General features: G+C 40.7%; 2 protein-coding genes across 5 annotated transcripts in view; both read right to left on the bottom strand.

Annotated features, from left to right (window-relative positions):
• The window catches only part of ccdc85cb (coiled-coil domain containing 85C, b), an 85,008-nt gene extending 79,444 nt beyond the window's left edge, over nt 1–5,564 (bottom strand). For all 4 annotated transcript variants that reach the window (XM_041805105.1, XM_041805106.1, XM_041805107.1 and 1 more), the window contains exon 1: nt 4,098–5,564. In XM_041805105.1, coding sequence (XP_041661039.1) covers nt 4,098–4,815 — 718 coding nt within the window. In that variant the 5' untranslated portion in view covers nt 4,816–5,564. The remainder of the gene's footprint in view (nt 1–4,097) is intronic.
• Nucleotides 5,565–6,871: 1,307 nt separating this feature from the next.
• On the bottom strand, nt 6,872–14,901 carry LOC121521266 (cholesterol 24-hydroxylase-like). The gene is made up of 15 exons (XM_041805104.1): nt 14,699–14,901; nt 14,492–14,569; nt 14,186–14,267; nt 13,780–13,853; nt 13,513–13,599; nt 13,223–13,361; nt 13,008–13,118; nt 12,766–12,928; nt 12,215–12,280; nt 9,711–9,783; nt 9,545–9,629; nt 7,880–7,990; nt 7,606–7,694; nt 7,427–7,493; nt 6,872–7,348 (listed from the first exon to the last, which is right to left on the bottom strand). The coding sequence occupies exons 1-15, from the start codon at nt 14,845–14,847 to the stop codon at nt 7,184–7,186; spliced, it is 1,539 nt and encodes a 512-aa protein (XP_041661038.1). The 5' UTR covers nt 14,848–14,901; the 3' UTR covers nt 6,872–7,183.
• Nucleotides 14,902–16,844: the final 1,943 nt, after the last annotated feature.

Below are 16,844 nucleotides of genomic sequence, written 5' to 3'. Positions count from 1 at the left end.
TGCTATTTAATGTAGCCCCTGCTGTTCCTACTCTTTTATTTCTAGCCTTCAGTCTCCTCACATACACACCCTGTCCAAGTAAACACGCACACGCACAGCTTGTGTCCCAAAAGGAGGAGGATTGGGGGGGTTGTCAGCCGTGTCAACGCACAAGAAATTCAATTAAGCAGACAGCAGGATGCCTCTGAAACCCAGCCTCCTTGGAGCTCAATATACCCTCCAACAGTCCCCCGCTGCTCCTCCCCCAGGCCTCCCATCCAACCCCTTACCACCGCTCAGCCACTCCCCCAACACCATCAAAACCTATTGAAGGACCTTTGCTGGGGCCCCCCTTTCATACCCTATTTCCCATGTGCCTCTTTTACCCTTAAGTGGATGCACTATGCAATGAAAAAATGTCAAAATTGGCTGTAAATTTATGAAACAAAAGTCTCCAGCTCCAGAAACCAGTTGGTTTGACTCCGAGGACACTAACATTTCACCCTCCTCCTCTTCCTCCCATCTGTGTCTGGCACACTGACAGATGCTGTTCATTTAGCACTTGTGAGGCGATCCTCGAGCTTGTCTCCTAAATGCCCAGGGGAACCGCTGGCATTTACACAGCATTAAATAAAGTGACTATGCAGACCTCACACACCGTGAGCAAATCTGACCTCACAACACAGTCACTCCAATCAGATTTCAAGCAGCCAATTGAGTAAATCTGTGCTGGGGAAGAATTTTTCCTACCAGTCAGGCCTGTAGGAGCTCTCCTCAGGAAATTAAGCTTTAAATCAGAGCAGGTTTTTGAGCTGTATTGATCCAAAGAAGTGATTAAATGCTGCCTCTGGGTGCATTCATCCAACTTGTGTAATAGCAGATTCAGATCAATGTTGTAATTTCTTTGTTGTTGTTTATATTGATTGAAATCTTAGTTTATTTCACAACACAATGTCAACAATGGATCTGTTTTCTTTTCACATGAAGTTGCTTCCATTTGACCTTTAGTTTACTCCTTGATTGGTCAAAAATCTTTGCTTGGCTGCTCCTGGTTAGGCAAACTTTATTTGCAGCCAATGTAGAGTGAGTTCTATAGCCGATATCGAGAGAGATTTACAGCCGAAATAAGCCAAGATTCACAGCCAAAAAAGTTTTACAGAAGATACAGCCTGAGATTTTCAGATGACACAGACCAATATCAACAGCCAATATGTGTTGATATTTACAGGTGATATAGGCTGATATTTACAGTTGACAAAGGCTGAAGTAGGCCAAGATTTACAAATGATATAGGCCAGTTTTACAACCAATATAGGCTGTGACTTAAATCAGACATAGGCTTTTATTAGCAGCCCTTATAGGCCAATATTTACAACTGACATGGGTGAATATTTACAGCCAATATAGGTCATTACTTACAGCTGACATATGCCAGTATTTACAGCTGAAATAGGCAGAGATTCACAGCTGATATAGGCCAACATTTATGGCTGAAATAGGCAGAGAATTACAGCTGATAGAGGCTGACATTTACAGCTGACACAAACTAACATTTACAGCCGATATAGGCCAACATTCACAGCAAATATAGGCATATATTTACAGCTGACACGGGACAATATTTACAGCATGATAAGCAGAAAATTTCAGCCAATACAGGTGGATGTATACTGCCAATATGGGCCAAAATATCAGTTGTAAGTTTTGGCAACATCTGTTATATCTGCAATTATGATATTAAACATTTTCAGCTTATATCTGACTAAACTAATATCAAACTGATAATATCGTGCATCCCTGGAAAAATCTAGAGGTATTTTCAGCTTGATGGCATCAGTCTTATTAGCAATACACTATTCTCACAAAGCAATAACAAACTAGGTCTTTCCCATGCCAGATGTGTCATTTGAGTACCTTTGTGTGTATCTGTATGTCAATGACAATGATGAACACACTGCGCCATGGCCTCAGGGGCACACAATGTCACACACATCCAGGAAAACAGCAGCACAGAGAGGTGCTGGGCCGCTACAGAAACAATATTGATGTTGAGCAACGATAGAAAAACACTGTAAAAAAATGTGTGTTCCTGTAAATCTCCATGGATTCTCTCAGCTGTTCCTCAACGCATCCTTGAGCATTCGTTACCTTCACGGGTTTCAGTCCACAATTCCAAGAATGTCCCATGAATAACAAGTGACCTGTGTAATCTGATTTGTAGCTTGCTTTGAGCTTCTATGTGCAGCTATGTCCTTGTAAATCAGGGTGACATAGAAAATATAAAGTTTCCTCTTAAGGGGGGATTTTTTTTTCACCCTCTCTGAAACTGAATTTATTCTCCATGCTGAACAGATCATGGAGTTATCAGCCAGTGTCCTAGCTAAACGAGGCTTAGTGTCCTCCTGTTCCATCAGGGCTTTTTCATCCTGGCTTTGAGCTTTCAGCCGTGTATTTGGGTCTTAAAACAGGCACATTGATTTCTGGTCCCACGCCATGCATTTCAAACTAGCCCTAAGCAGACATGAGTGCTCTTCCACAAGCAAAGACGACAGTGATAATCAGCCAACGACCCCAAGAAAATCAATTTGCTTGAGCCCTCTTCTTTAAAAGCTATTTAGATAAGTCGTCTTTCTTGAGGACCACAAGTGCAGTGACCTAAATCAGCGCAGATTCAAATGATGGAGTCGCGTGGGGCTGAAAAGGCCACTTAAGGATGCTATGAGTGCATGTGGGTCTGTGTTATAATCACCCCAATCAAGACTTACAGTAAGGTTAAGCCAAGACCCCCCATGATAATCCTTCACAGCCATTTTTATCAGCATATGTTGTTGGTGCAATCACATGTGCATGGTAAGCATGCAACACATGCCAACTGTGCCGTCTAAAAGCACTAAAACTAAAAGAATAATACAGCTGGATTACCCTGGTTGCATCTTTAAGCTCAGCCACATAAAAATATGCATAATTCTAACTTTAAGAGAACTGCAAAGAACAAGAACCTGTTTTCTTCTGCTGTTTAAATAAGGAGTGACACTTTATGAGTCATCTAAGCTCACTTGAGAGAGACTTTAGAGCACAAACACTGGAATAAAACAAATACAAGCAGTGTTTACTGTTAAAAATGGAAGCTGTAGATGAGCATGGATCCATACATTGCATTTTACTTCTTTTTCCAGTGATAAGGTGTATTTTCTGGTTGTTTTCTTAAGAGATCGACATTTTTGGACCATTATCTTGACATAAAAAACACTGATTTTTTTCCTGTGATAAGTGAATTTCTTGATGTCAATAAAACAGCTTAAATCTACTCATTTTAACGGTAAAGGCGGCGCTGTTCTTGCAAGATAGTGAGGAAAGGCAATGATATAATTGCCTGGGGCCTTATGCACCTTAATTTATTGTACATTAAATATGAGGTATATGTCTAAAGTTAATGATTAGCGATTCAGGAGTGCATTTTGAATGTTAATGAGGTGTCAAAAGTGAATAAAAAGGTATCAAAATAGAGTTTAAATTCAGGGGGAGGCCTTATCTGATGCAAGGTCCAAACCACAGGCAATAAATAAAAAATGGATGACTTATGGCAGAAAAACAGATACTGTCCCAATGATGTGCATATATTCTTTATTTTTATTGGTTACGCCAGGCCTAGAGGCATGTTAAAGCACTTAGATGTGGTGAGTTTGAGTTATGGCGCTGCTCTAGGAGGTGCTGAGCAAGTACTGTTGGGTATTTGGCATGCATGGTATTCATAATAAATATTGTAGTGCTAAAAAGAGACACTTTGAAAAATGTTTTTCACCGGCTATGATTGTTTTAAAAAAGTGAGGAGGGGTCTCGTACTACCTAGTGCCTCCAAATTACTACAACCACCCCTTGGTAAGCAAATCACAATCTCCTGAAAACAACAAAGTTTTGCTTATCACAGGGCAGCCGGATAAGCTAAAATGTATGCATGTCCACTAAGGGCTTCTGTAGTTAGAGGCCAAACAGCCTTTGTTTTCAAACTAATCTCTTGTCTGATTGGCTGGATGCTATGAGGGGCATCTTGTTAGGCCTGCATGCAGGCTGTGTCAAACAGGTGTGTTTCCACAGGTGGAAAGTGGGTGTCTACTCACCATTCAGTCCATTGGGGATGCTCCTGTGGTGGTGGGGTGCTGACAGGTCATCCATGGACCTCCTCATGGTGGGGCCCATCTTATTGTTCTCTGTGCTGGGCTTGTGTATGTGGTTGTGATTGTGGTGGTCAGGGCTACCAGCACTACCTGTGCTGGAAGTACTGCTGCCATCTCCAACATCCCTGACCGTGCTGGTGCCTCCGTTCAGGTTGGTTAAACTGGACTGACTGTCTATGGAGCTCCTGGACCCCGCTCCGTTCCTCTCCTCATCCAGCATGAGGATAATCTCCTTCAGCTCAGAGTTCTCCCTCAACACGGTCTCCTGGTTGGCCTCCAGCTCCTTCAGCTTCATCATGTAAGTACCCACCTCCTTCCACATGGCACTGGCTGTGTAGCGGCCGAAGCGCTGCCACTCCCGGGACAGCTTCTTGCCCTTCTGTCGGTCATCGTCCAGGAAGCAGCACAGCTCACGGAGTTCATGGTTATCGTCCTGCAGTTTCTGGTTGATTTCCTTCAGGCTCCGGATTTCATGCAAGTGCACCTGCAGCCTCCGGTTTATGTCTTTCATCATGTTGCCATGCTCAATCATCAAGTTCATTTTCTCGCTGTCAACCCTCCTTAATCTCCGGACCAGCTCCTCTTTGCTGAGCCGCAGCAGCTCCTCGTCCGTCAGCTGGCTCAGCTCATCCTTCTGCCCCTCGGATGGATTCTTAGCCATGACTGCCTTGGCTTTGAGTCTCAAATCTTTAAACGGTGTCTCGAAAATATCCGTGAAAGCTAACCCAGCTTCAGTAGCGGAATAGTGTGGAAATACATTGTCCAAAATCTGAAAGTGTCTCTGTGCCCTCCGCTTCAACAGGCCGTAATGAAAAGGAAAATTAATTAATTAATTAATTAATGTGATGCTATGGCAACCCGTGCATGAACTGAACGCCCTCGCTAATCTGCTCAAGGAAAATCTAACATGTATCCCCCAAACAACAGAAAATATTCACATTCCGTCAAATAAGCAAATACATGGTTTTAAAACGATTACCAGATTTTCAATCAGGTCCTGGCTGCGAGTCTTGTCAGCACAACAAACCGCGTCCCACCGCAATGTGCGCCGTCTGCGCTGGACATCCTATTCAAATGATGAGCCACAGACAAAGCACGAATGAAAATCCTACCGCTGGCTAAAAGCTAATTTAGGCTAAAAGTTTAAAATTGGAGTAAACACGACACCCGTAAAAGCGCACTTTCCTTCCAACGGTGCTCTCGTGAACCGTTTCACCGTCAACAGCTCCGCTCGGTTAAGCCTCTTTACTGAAGGTGCTGTTGTTAGTGGACGGAGGACTCAAAGCCCTTCCAGCCAGCCAGCTCGGAATTAGCAGCCGACCCCCTCCTCCCCGTCCAAACACTCGGGTTTGAAATCATTCAAGAGGATTTCGGCCAAGACGACCAATCAAGACGCTCGAGCGGAGTGGGCAGCAGGTAGATGAAAAGTGCGGCGAAGATTCAGCGGGCACGAGCTCAGCCCTCTTAAAGGAACAGTAACGCAAGTTCAACACTTACACAAACATTCACTAATATTTAAAAAAAATAAAGGTGGACATAACACAAAACTGCGGCTTTAACTATGTACATTTACAGCTATTTTAATGCTTCATTTTACCCAGACATTGTTACTTTCTTTTGTGTGGTTTTATTTAAAACTTTTCAATTAATCCTCAGCCTCGAACTACAATTTGATATACCTCTTAAAAAGCTGAATTTCCACAGAAACGTAAAAAACAAACTTCTGAGGGAGAGTGAGTGAAACATTTGAGTTTCAGTCCTCTGAAAGCTGCAGTTTAACAGGTGCTTTGACATTTCTTTTCAGTGTCATACCGCCCCCTTGTGTACAATTGCAGACACACACATGAGAAGCAAGATTGCTCTAACTTTGAAATACGAAGGACCAATACAGAATCAGACTCTGGTGTATCCTCTTGCTTTCGATACCCAAAGAGCTTATAGAGTGAAATATGATGTTTTAAGTGCGCAATAACAAGAAAATATGAATCTCCAACCAGGTCATTAACTCTAAGGTTTGCCCTATCCTAAAGTAAAAGGCAAGAGTTGTTTGGAGCTAAAATGTTGAGATATTCTCTCCCAATGTACGACCTATCATCATGTGTAGTCAAATTACTGGCCAGTTTCATGTTGTTTGCAGAAAGCTTGGACCCTTTCATTCTTTTTGTGCTCATTTTTACTCAGTACTTTGTGCTTTCTAAAATGTAGTTAAATACAATTATTCCTCAAAAAATACAAATGTAAAAGTAAATTACTGTTTTTATAAAGTTAAACTTACATTCATATGTATGCTAGAGCACCAAGAAACAAGATGGATATGCTTTTATTTTTCCAAAACTTGTTTCATGTGTTCACTTGACATTTAATTCAACATAAAGCTTTTCTTTGTGAATTTTTGAATGAATAAAATGAGGGGAAAATGGTCAGTTTCAATTACTGAGTTGAAGTAACAAAGTTTTAACATTAAAATTAGTAAAATTGATTCCTCCTCATAGGCTCTCTGTACTTTTTTATTACAGAAACATCAAAATGTAGTCCCAACAACCAACGAAATTGCATGTTTCTTTTAAATAATTAATAAAATAAATGCCTATTCCCAAGAAAACTCTTACATGGTTTTTATTCTATGAAATGGAAGCACAAATGGTACCTCCAAAATACTTTCAAAATGTTATGAGAGAATAAAAAAGAGCATAGACTCGGACCAGATTCAGGCACCTTGCTAATAAACCATTTATTAAAGTTATCTCAATCAGTGCAAGCGATTTGTTCAGAGCATTAGTGTTAAAATAAAGATGCATAAAGTCTCAGTGGTTATAAACAGTGATTGGTCAGGTCTAAAAACTTAACTCTGAAAAGAAATAAAGGATCTTTTTTTTGTTGTTATAGTAAAAAGTGAAAAAGTTTTCCAAACTGTCATCCCTGTAAAGAACATTAAAATCAGTATAAAAGTTCATGTGTACATACATCCAATATCATTATAAAAAAAGCATCGTAGAGTTAGAATTTGTCTCTCTCTGTTTCCTGTTTCCTTATTGTTCTTTCTTTTCTTTCTTGTAATCTCTGTATCTGATCGAGCACAGCACTCCACTCTTTGGCTTGAGTGTGCCACAGTCCTGGACGTCAAAGGTCTGTCCTGGCGTTAGGGTGAAGTCAAATCTCTGGAGCAGCTTGGCCATCACCACTTTAGCCTCCATCTGTAAAGACCCCATCATCCACAGAATTAATATGTGTTTCATCGCTTGTTTGTGCTGATTATTTATGACTGTACCCACCTGAGCAAAGGTTTGTCCGAGGCATCTACGCGGGCCAAGAGCAAAGGGGTAGTAGCAGTAATAAGGCCTTATAAAAAAAGAGGTAAGGAAATGCCCTGTTAAACCCACATCATTTATTTTATCCAGCGATCAATGATCTGACATTCATCTTTACTATCTGAAAGTTGTGTGCTACTCACTTTGGAGCATCAGGGTGAAATCTGTCTGGATCAAACTTCAGCGGATCCTTGAAGAATTTTTCCATCCTCCCAGTGATGTAGGAGTTGAACTGAATTTCAGAAGGAATAAACGTACATGAGAATAAATGCTGATTATCTATTCATTTCAAACAAACAAAAGCATTTTTGGTCATATGTTTGACAGTGAAAGTCTTTACAAAAAAAAGGTTAAACACATCGCACATTCTCAGGTCATGTTTCCTGTTTAAGACAGACAATTACATGAATGACTTACAAAAATCGTGACTCCTGCAGGTACATGGATACCATCGATGACAATATCATTTGGTATATCACGTGATGTGCCAACACCTATTGGGTAAATCCTCAGAGTTTCTTTGAGCACCTGGGAAGAGGTTACAAATATTAGGTCCAAATCTAGTTACCTATAAAGGTATTGAAAAAAAGAAAAAGAGATGAAACATAAAAGCAGATTTTGACACAAAGACAAATCTTTCTGACATAGCCAGGAGGCATTTTAGTAATCTGGAGGCCCCAGGCAAATATATGAGGCCGTTTTTTGTTTATTTGCATAAAGCAATCAAAGCTGGCAAAACATGATATTCTGTAGCATCTCTTCAATTAACAAAGCCACAGAATAACAACTCTGGATGTACCTAAATGTAAGCAAGCAGTGCTTGTCCACCACTGCTCATTTGAGTAGCAGTGGAACCAAAAGTCTCCACAAGACAGTAGTTTACCTTGCCTCAAGACAAGGTAAACTACTGTCAACACTACATGTATGTTCTTCTGCCACAGATCGAGATTTTTAAATGTATTTAATGCCATTTTACCTCATAGTAATCCACTGTTTAATAGACTGTAGGTTTCTATATGGATCTACTTTGCTTGATTTGAAAACATATCAGGGCTTTATGATGGGCTTGAACTTAAGTGAGAAGTCCATGCGTCCTTCATAGAGTTATCTGGTCTATATCAAACTCTGCATTTTTATGCTCTTTGGGAAATATTTAAACATTTTACATCGTCGTACGCCACTGCATATGCTTCAGGCCTCTTAGTGCACAAAGCACCTGTCAACCTTTCCCAATAGTAAAACCACCGATGGATGTAACATCTATAGATTGTCCCTGATATTGAAAATAAGACAGTGTGAAGTAAGAAACTAGGTTAATAGAGAAGGGAAAAAAAATCAAAACACATTTACAACTAAGGTTGACACCACATCTTTTAAAAAAGATGCAATCTCTGTTACTTACAGAGGTACAATTCTAAAGTATGCAAGCTTCAAAAAGAAAAATCCGATGTTCTGTAATATTTTCAACAAATCTACCACAAGTAAAAGAGGACAGATTTCTGTCTACAAAGTACAAAGTATAAACGTTGCCAGTGTATTTGTGCAGTTTAGACAGAGCACAAGAGTATTTATCCAGTTTCTTCTGGATATTTGTGGTAGAGTCGCAATGCCAGTAGGCAAAGAAAGTTGACCCAGACACCCCTCTCTGGAAAAACACTTTCCATCTCCTGGGGAATCCTGAGGCGTTCTCAGTCCAGAAGAGATATATAATCCCCCCAGTGAGTTCTGGGTCAACCCTGCAGTCTCATCCCAGTTGGATGTTCCTAGAAGACCCCAGGAAACCAGAAGGCATCCTGATCAGATGCCAAAACCACCTAAACCTACTCCTTCTGATGCAAAGGAACAGTTGATCTACTTCAAGCTACCTCCAGATGTTTGAGTGCCTAACCTAGTCTCTTTTCCTGGCCACCCTTAAGGGGGTTTGATTAGGTGACTAGGACACAGTGTTTGTTGCTGTGGTTTTAATAGCAACTTTAAAAATTAATTAACTTAAAAAAAAATGATATTGTGAACAACCTATTCAAGACATCATGATTCACTCCCATAAACACCTTAATCATATTCTCCCTTCATGATACATACCTGTGAAAGATAGACCAGTTTCTCCAGATCTTCATAACTGATCTCCTGTTTCATCCCCATGGCATCATCCACCTCTTTCTTCACTCTAAGGGGGGAAAAATACAAATTCAGGTCACTTTGAACAGATTTGCACAGCATGAATAGTTCACCAGTTAATAGTTCTTACTTCTCCAGGACATCAGGGTTTCTTCCAAGCTCCATGACACAAAAAGCCAGTTGATTAGCTGTTGTTTCTTGCCCTAATATGTTAAAAAGGACAAAAAAAAATAGTGTTAACCAGCTTTACAAAAGGTCAACATGACAGTTCAGCACTTGCCATGTCAACCTTGGTCCTGTAACACTCTAGCTTTCTGATGGCCATCCTCCAGGCATGCGCCTGGTCTATGCCCCACCTCTCCAGGTGTCCTCCCAGCTGCTCCACAGTGTACACAATTGCCCCCAGTATCTGATCCAGCCCACCAAGTCCTTGACCAGTGTAGTGCACCAGGTGACCGTGGAAACACAGTGGCTGTTCCCATATGAGGACTGTGACCCTTCCCATCCCTGATCTCATGAGCACGTCAGCGTCTTGCCAACAATACCCAAAGATGTGCTGAAAAGAAGATGCCACTAAGGAGTCCAGTTGGCACCTCTGACCATCATTCAGCATCCAGGCCACAAAAGAGTATATTAAGACCAGAAGAAACAAGCACAGAAAGACTGACTTTCATCCACACGTTCAGACAAAGGGAATGCCACACTGTCTTGCTCAGTGAACCCCCTTGCGTGGGTCCAAGAAGACCGTGATTGATCTCAGCCTCCCAGTCAGCAGATCTATGAATTATTCTGCCAAGTTAGTTGAACTGCTCTACTTCCACACTTTCACCATTCACAGACACTGATTGAATGGCAGCATCCAAGGCATCCCCAAATGCCTGGATCTTTGTTTTGTCTAGGAGATGATGTGCAATCCCAGCGTTTCAGCCTCCTCACTCAGTGAGTAAGGCCCACAAGGACATCTACAGCATCATCAGCAAACTTCAGACCAGGGATCTGGACATCACCAAATGACACTCCACAGTTTGCTGCCCGTTTCCCATCCCATTATCCACTCCACACAGGTACTGAAGTGCATAGGGGCTATGACACACCCCTGCCCCAAAAACCATTGGGAGGATGTCAGAGGTGGAGCCACCACACTTCTCAGCACTCTCTGTACATGAATATAGGGCAGACTTCAGCTGGATGAGCAAATGCGGGATCCCACAGAGATCCTGAATCGTCCAGAGGGCAACTCTACTCACCAGGTCAAATGCCAACATAGGCTGTAAGCAGCTCTCTACTGAATTTCTGAAAGGGCCCAGTGACAACCCAAAGAGCCAGGATACGGTCTACTGTAGACCTCTTAGGTGTAGAGCCCAACTGTTCAGGCCCCTGTTGTTGAAGAAGCGGATCATAGATCCTGTTCAGCAGTTTCACTGCAAGGACCTTGCCAAGCTTCCAGACTGGAACAACAATACCCCTCATCCAGTCAGCAGGGATGATGCCTGTTCTCCATACTGAGCAGGTGAGAGCATGCAACCACAGGAGGGAGGTTTTACCACCTTCCTTGATCATCTCAGCCTTGATTCCACATACACCTTTTGCTCCTGTCAAATCTTCTTGACAGTTAGTGGGCCACAGCTCACAGGTGGGTCTGCACTCTCTGCATCTGCAGCATCCATTTGGAGCTCACAGCTGGGCGATCTGCCCAAATACACTCCTCAAAGTAGCCAGACCATCTTTCCTTGATATCTGACTCCTCTGTCAGGATTGTGACATTAGGGTGCCTCTGTAAGCTGGGTGGTCATTATTTGTGCCGTGGTGGACCATCTAAAGTCTTACACCAGCCACAAACCCTGGCCTCTACATCATCCTTGCAGTCTCATGTCTCAGTCTCCTGCCCAGTTTGCTATCAATGGTTCCCACAGAGATGAGACCCCCCCCCCCTTTGTAACTCTGGGATGCATTCACTGACAGCAGCCAGGGTAGAAGTCCTCCCAGAAAAACTCAGGCTCTTGAGAGGCACCTGGTGCTCCAAGAGTGGCCTCGAGCCCAGCCGTGTACACCTGTGCAACATCTGGCTCACCAAGTTGACCGACATCCAATCTGATTCGACCTGAGCCAGCCTTCCTGGGGCACCTCAGCCACAATTTCAGGGTTGCAACCAGAAGCCAGTGGTCACCTCTAAAGAGCTGCGCACTTCTAAAAACCCTGCAGATACTCCAGCGTCCACCTACAAATACACCGTCAAACTCCTTCTTCATAAAGCCATCATTGAAATACAAGTCCAGCACCACGAATCAGATCTCTGGATCCACGGTTAAGCAATCCTTATGCTCCGACTGCTGGCAAAGTCAGGGAGCATTGAGGAGCTTTCATCTAGCTGTCCAGTGAGACAAAAAAGGGAAAACAGTGAAATCCAAGCCAATCAACACAAAAAAATGTGCCATCAGCTTGTTTAAAGCAGGGCATACAAAAAGTAGTGAATAAGTCTTTAAATACTCAAATAGAAACTTGTCTTAAAATGATGATCATCTGGTATTTGTGAAATTACAGATGGATTTCCCCTTAAATTGTTAGCCTGACTCCTCACATGCAGCTTGATTTGAAACATTTCAAGCATAAAGGAAAGAAAAAATAAAAACTCACCTGCAATGAAAAATGTCACAAAGTTGTCCACCATAAACTCTTCATCTTCTTTAGACATGTTCTCCTCTGCATTATTGGAAAAATACGATTTAAAGCAAACATTATTCTAGTTACCCCATTAAAACGTTAAACAGCCTGGAAAACAAACATTAACACCCAATATGAGGCTAAAAGCCAAACATGTATAGTCACCTATTTTACCTACTTTTACAGTGTTTACTGTATAACTGGGAGCAGGTACAAGAATATTACTGTACACGTTAATTCTAAGAGTAATGCACATCAATCATGCACATGTTGAGATGGTAATACTTGTTTTTTAAATAAATCTTTCTTCCATGTTATGAAATTCTCTAAAGTTTAAAGTAATCACAAGGCTCTTATCTAGATCTTGGGACAATGTCAAAAGTTTGAACTTATCTGACTGGATTTTATTGAACTGAACTTTACTGAGTAAGTGAAGTTTATTTGATAAAGCACCTCTCACAAACAGGTCACAAAGTGCTTTACAAAACAAAGTAATGACAGAACAACAACATCTTCATACCAACCTTTGCCAGCAGTTTTGATGATTTGTGTGAGGATATCCTTGGGGACATCATCACCGTTTCTCACGCTTGTCTGTCTCTCATTGATCCATTTTGCTCCAGTAGTTCGCAGCAGGCGGCACGCTTCCCTGACTTCATTAACAAATTGGCGATTCTTTGGCTTGTACTGCAGTTTCAAAATTAAAACTGCATGTTGTTTAAATGAATCTTATTTTTGCCATTATTCTCTATCAGATTCTTCTTACCTCAAAAAAGCTGTCCCTAATGTAGTACGTCATCCCTTTCAGGCATGCCTCTATGGCTTTAGGGAAGGGTGAACTATTCTGCAGCAGGTCTAAATCCACACCGAAAGCAACCTAAGAGTTACCAAGAAAACAGACATGTATTCTCATGTAGAAAAATCAGTGCAACTTGATAGTTCTGCTCTTCCACACAGTAAAACAGATATTAGAAAAAATACCTTAGCAATAACATCAAGGGTTACACTGTTGAATAGGTGTAGCATTTTGGCCTCTGTTCTGTTATCAGCCATTTCCGCAAGTTTAGTCATCATTTTCTCTGCCCTCTCATTGAAGGTGCCCATAAGACCTCTCAAATACCTGGAAATAACAGGATCTTTAGAAACTGGACAATTAAGGCTGCAAAACTCCACAAAAATGTTGTTAGAAAATAACTTCATTCAAAAGATAAATAGAAAAAACTATTTAATAGCCAGCTACTCCTTTCAGTCTTTATCTTCTAATAACTCACAAGCTGCTGAAAGCAGGGTCCATGATCCGCCGCTGTTTATACCACACTCCATGGTCCTGTGCTGTTACCAGACCATTACCCAGGAACCTTTGAGACAGACAGCAGACACAACAAAAACAGTGAAGTGAACTAATAAAGTCACTGTAGTTGCCACAGGAGTAGACTGAAGCAAGTTCACTTTTAAAACATGAGAGTACTTAAGTTAAAAAAAATCCTTCCAAACTCAGTATTATTGACAAGTCTAAATAATCTAGCAACCTAAACAACCTTTCACTGAAGAGGTAGAAGAGTCTCTTGTACAGGAATTTGTCCTTAGGGTACTTTGGGGACAACAGGACTTCCTGAAACAAATCCATTAAAGAAAGAAAACAGTACTTTTAATGCCAATATTATCAGGGTGTTTATGTACACACTGGATTAAAACGACAACAGAGGGCACTGTATGGCCCATTTTTTTCATTTTGAAAGGGTAAACAAACAAGTTGGTGCCACATTTACACTGTTTATTATGCAATGCTTCTGAAATTTAGGTGACATACATTCCACAATAAGGTGTGGTGTTTCAACACAATATCAAGGAAGTTGATCAAATTTTAAAAGATGTTTTCGGAAACTACATTTGTGATTATATATTTTCTATCATTTCCCCTAAATACCAAGAATAGGTTTTTACCTTGGTTGTCTCTGGGCAGGTCACAAGGAGTATAATGTAATGTAGAATATTTATCCTGCAAACTGGCCCACATGCCTCAACCCTGCAACAATATGTTTATCATAAGTTTACCTAAATAATAAACATGTAGTTACAAGTAAGGTACTATGCAAATATAGATATTTTAGGGTAAATGAAAATCTTAAACACATGAGCATGATGACGCGATAATAAATAATTTGGGGTTAAATCAAGGATCTAAAAAACGTCAGTGCACTGTCGACTGGTAGTTTTTTATTCATGCACGGGCATGAAATCCAACCTTACCATTCCTTGAATTTGTCATGCACGTTTCCGCCACCTTTCATCACTTTTAGCATCGATGGAGAGTGTCCAAGGAGGAAACTGTGAGAGAATAGCATTAGATGTAAGGTATCACTGTGGTAAATTCCGGTTGTTTTCGCTATTATTAGCTGTCTTACATGACGGGAAGTTAGCGTTGGCGTCAACTGAACAACAACCAGTTGAACTCACCTGTCTCTCGGTGGTCCAGGTATGTGGTCGTATTTGTCATGAATGTGTTTAATATAACAGCAAAAGCCGAGAAAGGCAAAGCAACTTAGAATGAGGAGAAGTATCAGAATTTGAGCAGCCCAGCTCAGAATAAAATGAAAGACCGCCATTCCAGTATAAACAAAAGCCCCCAGGCTGTCACGTTGAACCGTCGGTAAGTTGACTCAGAGTGAGGTAAATCCCGGACGTGCGGGGCGTTGACAGACTTTTAAGTAGTCCGGAACGGTGACTACGTCACGACTTCCGCAAAACTTCCTCACGACTGCTATCAGATCATAGTTTAGTGTGAGATCTGAAACACGAGGCCATGAAACATAAGAAAGCATTAGATGTGGTGAGTTTAAGTTGTGTTCTTCAAGGAAGCGAGGATCACTGTGCTCTCCGTTTAAACAGGCCAAAGAAAATATTACTGTAATAATAATGATAATAACTTGTATAGCACCTTTAAAAACAGGTTTGCAAAGTGCTTTGACAATATGCAGAAACACAATTAAAACATCGCATCATAACACAAGCAAAGAACATAACAAGACAAAACCGCATCAACAGAAGAACCCATGAAAAATTAAAAAATAAAGCCAGTAATGTAACATTACCATTAGGCAAAGATTGCCTGGAGCCTCGTCCATAAGGGAGGCCTCAAGAATTTGCCTAGGTTTGTTTTCCTACAATTATAGCTCACTTATGTTTTTGCCATTCCCAGGTCAAAGAAAATTATTCATAGTTTAGCATTTAGAGCCGTAAGGAACATCATAAAAAAGACACACAGCAGAGCGCAGTTGTCCTAGACAGTAGGAATTTAGATGGGGCAAGTAGATTTGGGAAGCATTTGCCCTGAAGGGCAAGTTGGCAAAAACCTTTACGTCAGACCCTGAGACAGTGAATGGGGAAATTACTGTGTGCAAAGCAAAGGAGTTGCAAAAATCTGAAAAGCCGCACACAAGTGGTACTCAAAATATTTTGCCAAGGTTGACAGGTCTGCATATTTTCCATGAAGCCACGGGCACTGGCTGCATAACACAGGACACATGCCTGTAAACAGCATGTAAAACACATGGAAAACACATTGTTTTGGATGTTGTTTTCAAGAGCCTATACACTGTTAACCCAAAAGTTGTTTGTGATCAAATAATTTAAGTAAATATTACTTTAAAAGACTAAGTTTTATTGCATTACTTAAGTCATTTTGGTGTATTCTACTATTATAATGTGACTGTAGAGTGTACTTGTTGTTTTGAGTTGAATAAACTTAAAATTTCTATATTTTTAACTTAAACTTTGGGTTTACTTATAATATCAACTGCTTCAAGGTGTTGAATTCTGATTAGCTGGTTGAATTTAAACTTGTCTTGGCTTGTTTGAAACAAAATTGCCAATAGTTCACTAGTTCAGTGGGTCACTAACAGCCATTTACAGTGTACACATTTTGAAAATATTAAGTTAATTTAACTTTCCAAATTAGTTTCAATTAAATCAACTTGTAATTTAGTCCAATGGACTTAAAATATTAAGTTTAATAATTATGCAAAGCAACTGACTTTGCAACCAACTTGGCATGTAGTTTGTTGTGCTTTAAAACTTAAGTTAAAATCATATGGGTTTTCATTATACATTATTTAAATTTTTTAGGGCAACCAGTTTCCTCAAATTTTTTAAGTAAATTCAACTCATCCGGGCTTAAAGTGTATGGCTTATTTCATTGGCCAGTTCTCTGCAATCCTTCTGTTGTTAGGATGATGTTTAAATAGTAAATTCTACAGGCAAGGGAAAATTTGGAAGCGCTGTCTTGTGACTGTATTAGAACGTTAGGGGGCAGGGAGGTGGTGACACAAGGTTTGGTTCAACACCTCTTCAGACAAAGAGGAAAACAAATCCAGGGATTCCACAAACATACCTGTGTCCCGTATTTGGAAATTTTGCAGAGATTTAGTATGGCCATCCAAAATTTAAACATGGTGTGTAATTTGTTAAGCAAAGATTTGCATAATACACTGTGTTCCACATTATTATGCAAACGACGTTTTTCTCTGATTTTCTAAATATTAACGCAAATGACAGTCATAATATTTTTCAAGTCATCAACAGTTAGAGTATAATTCAAATGGTT

This window comes from Cheilinus undulatus, linkage group 14 (genome assembly GCF_018320785.1).
Source record: "Cheilinus undulatus linkage group 14, ASM1832078v1, whole genome shotgun sequence".
Taxonomy (NCBI): domain Eukaryota; kingdom Metazoa; phylum Chordata; class Actinopteri; order Labriformes; family Labridae; genus Cheilinus; species Cheilinus undulatus.
Note: the sequence above shows the minus strand (reverse complement) of the source record. Positions and strands in the feature narration are given on the sequence as shown.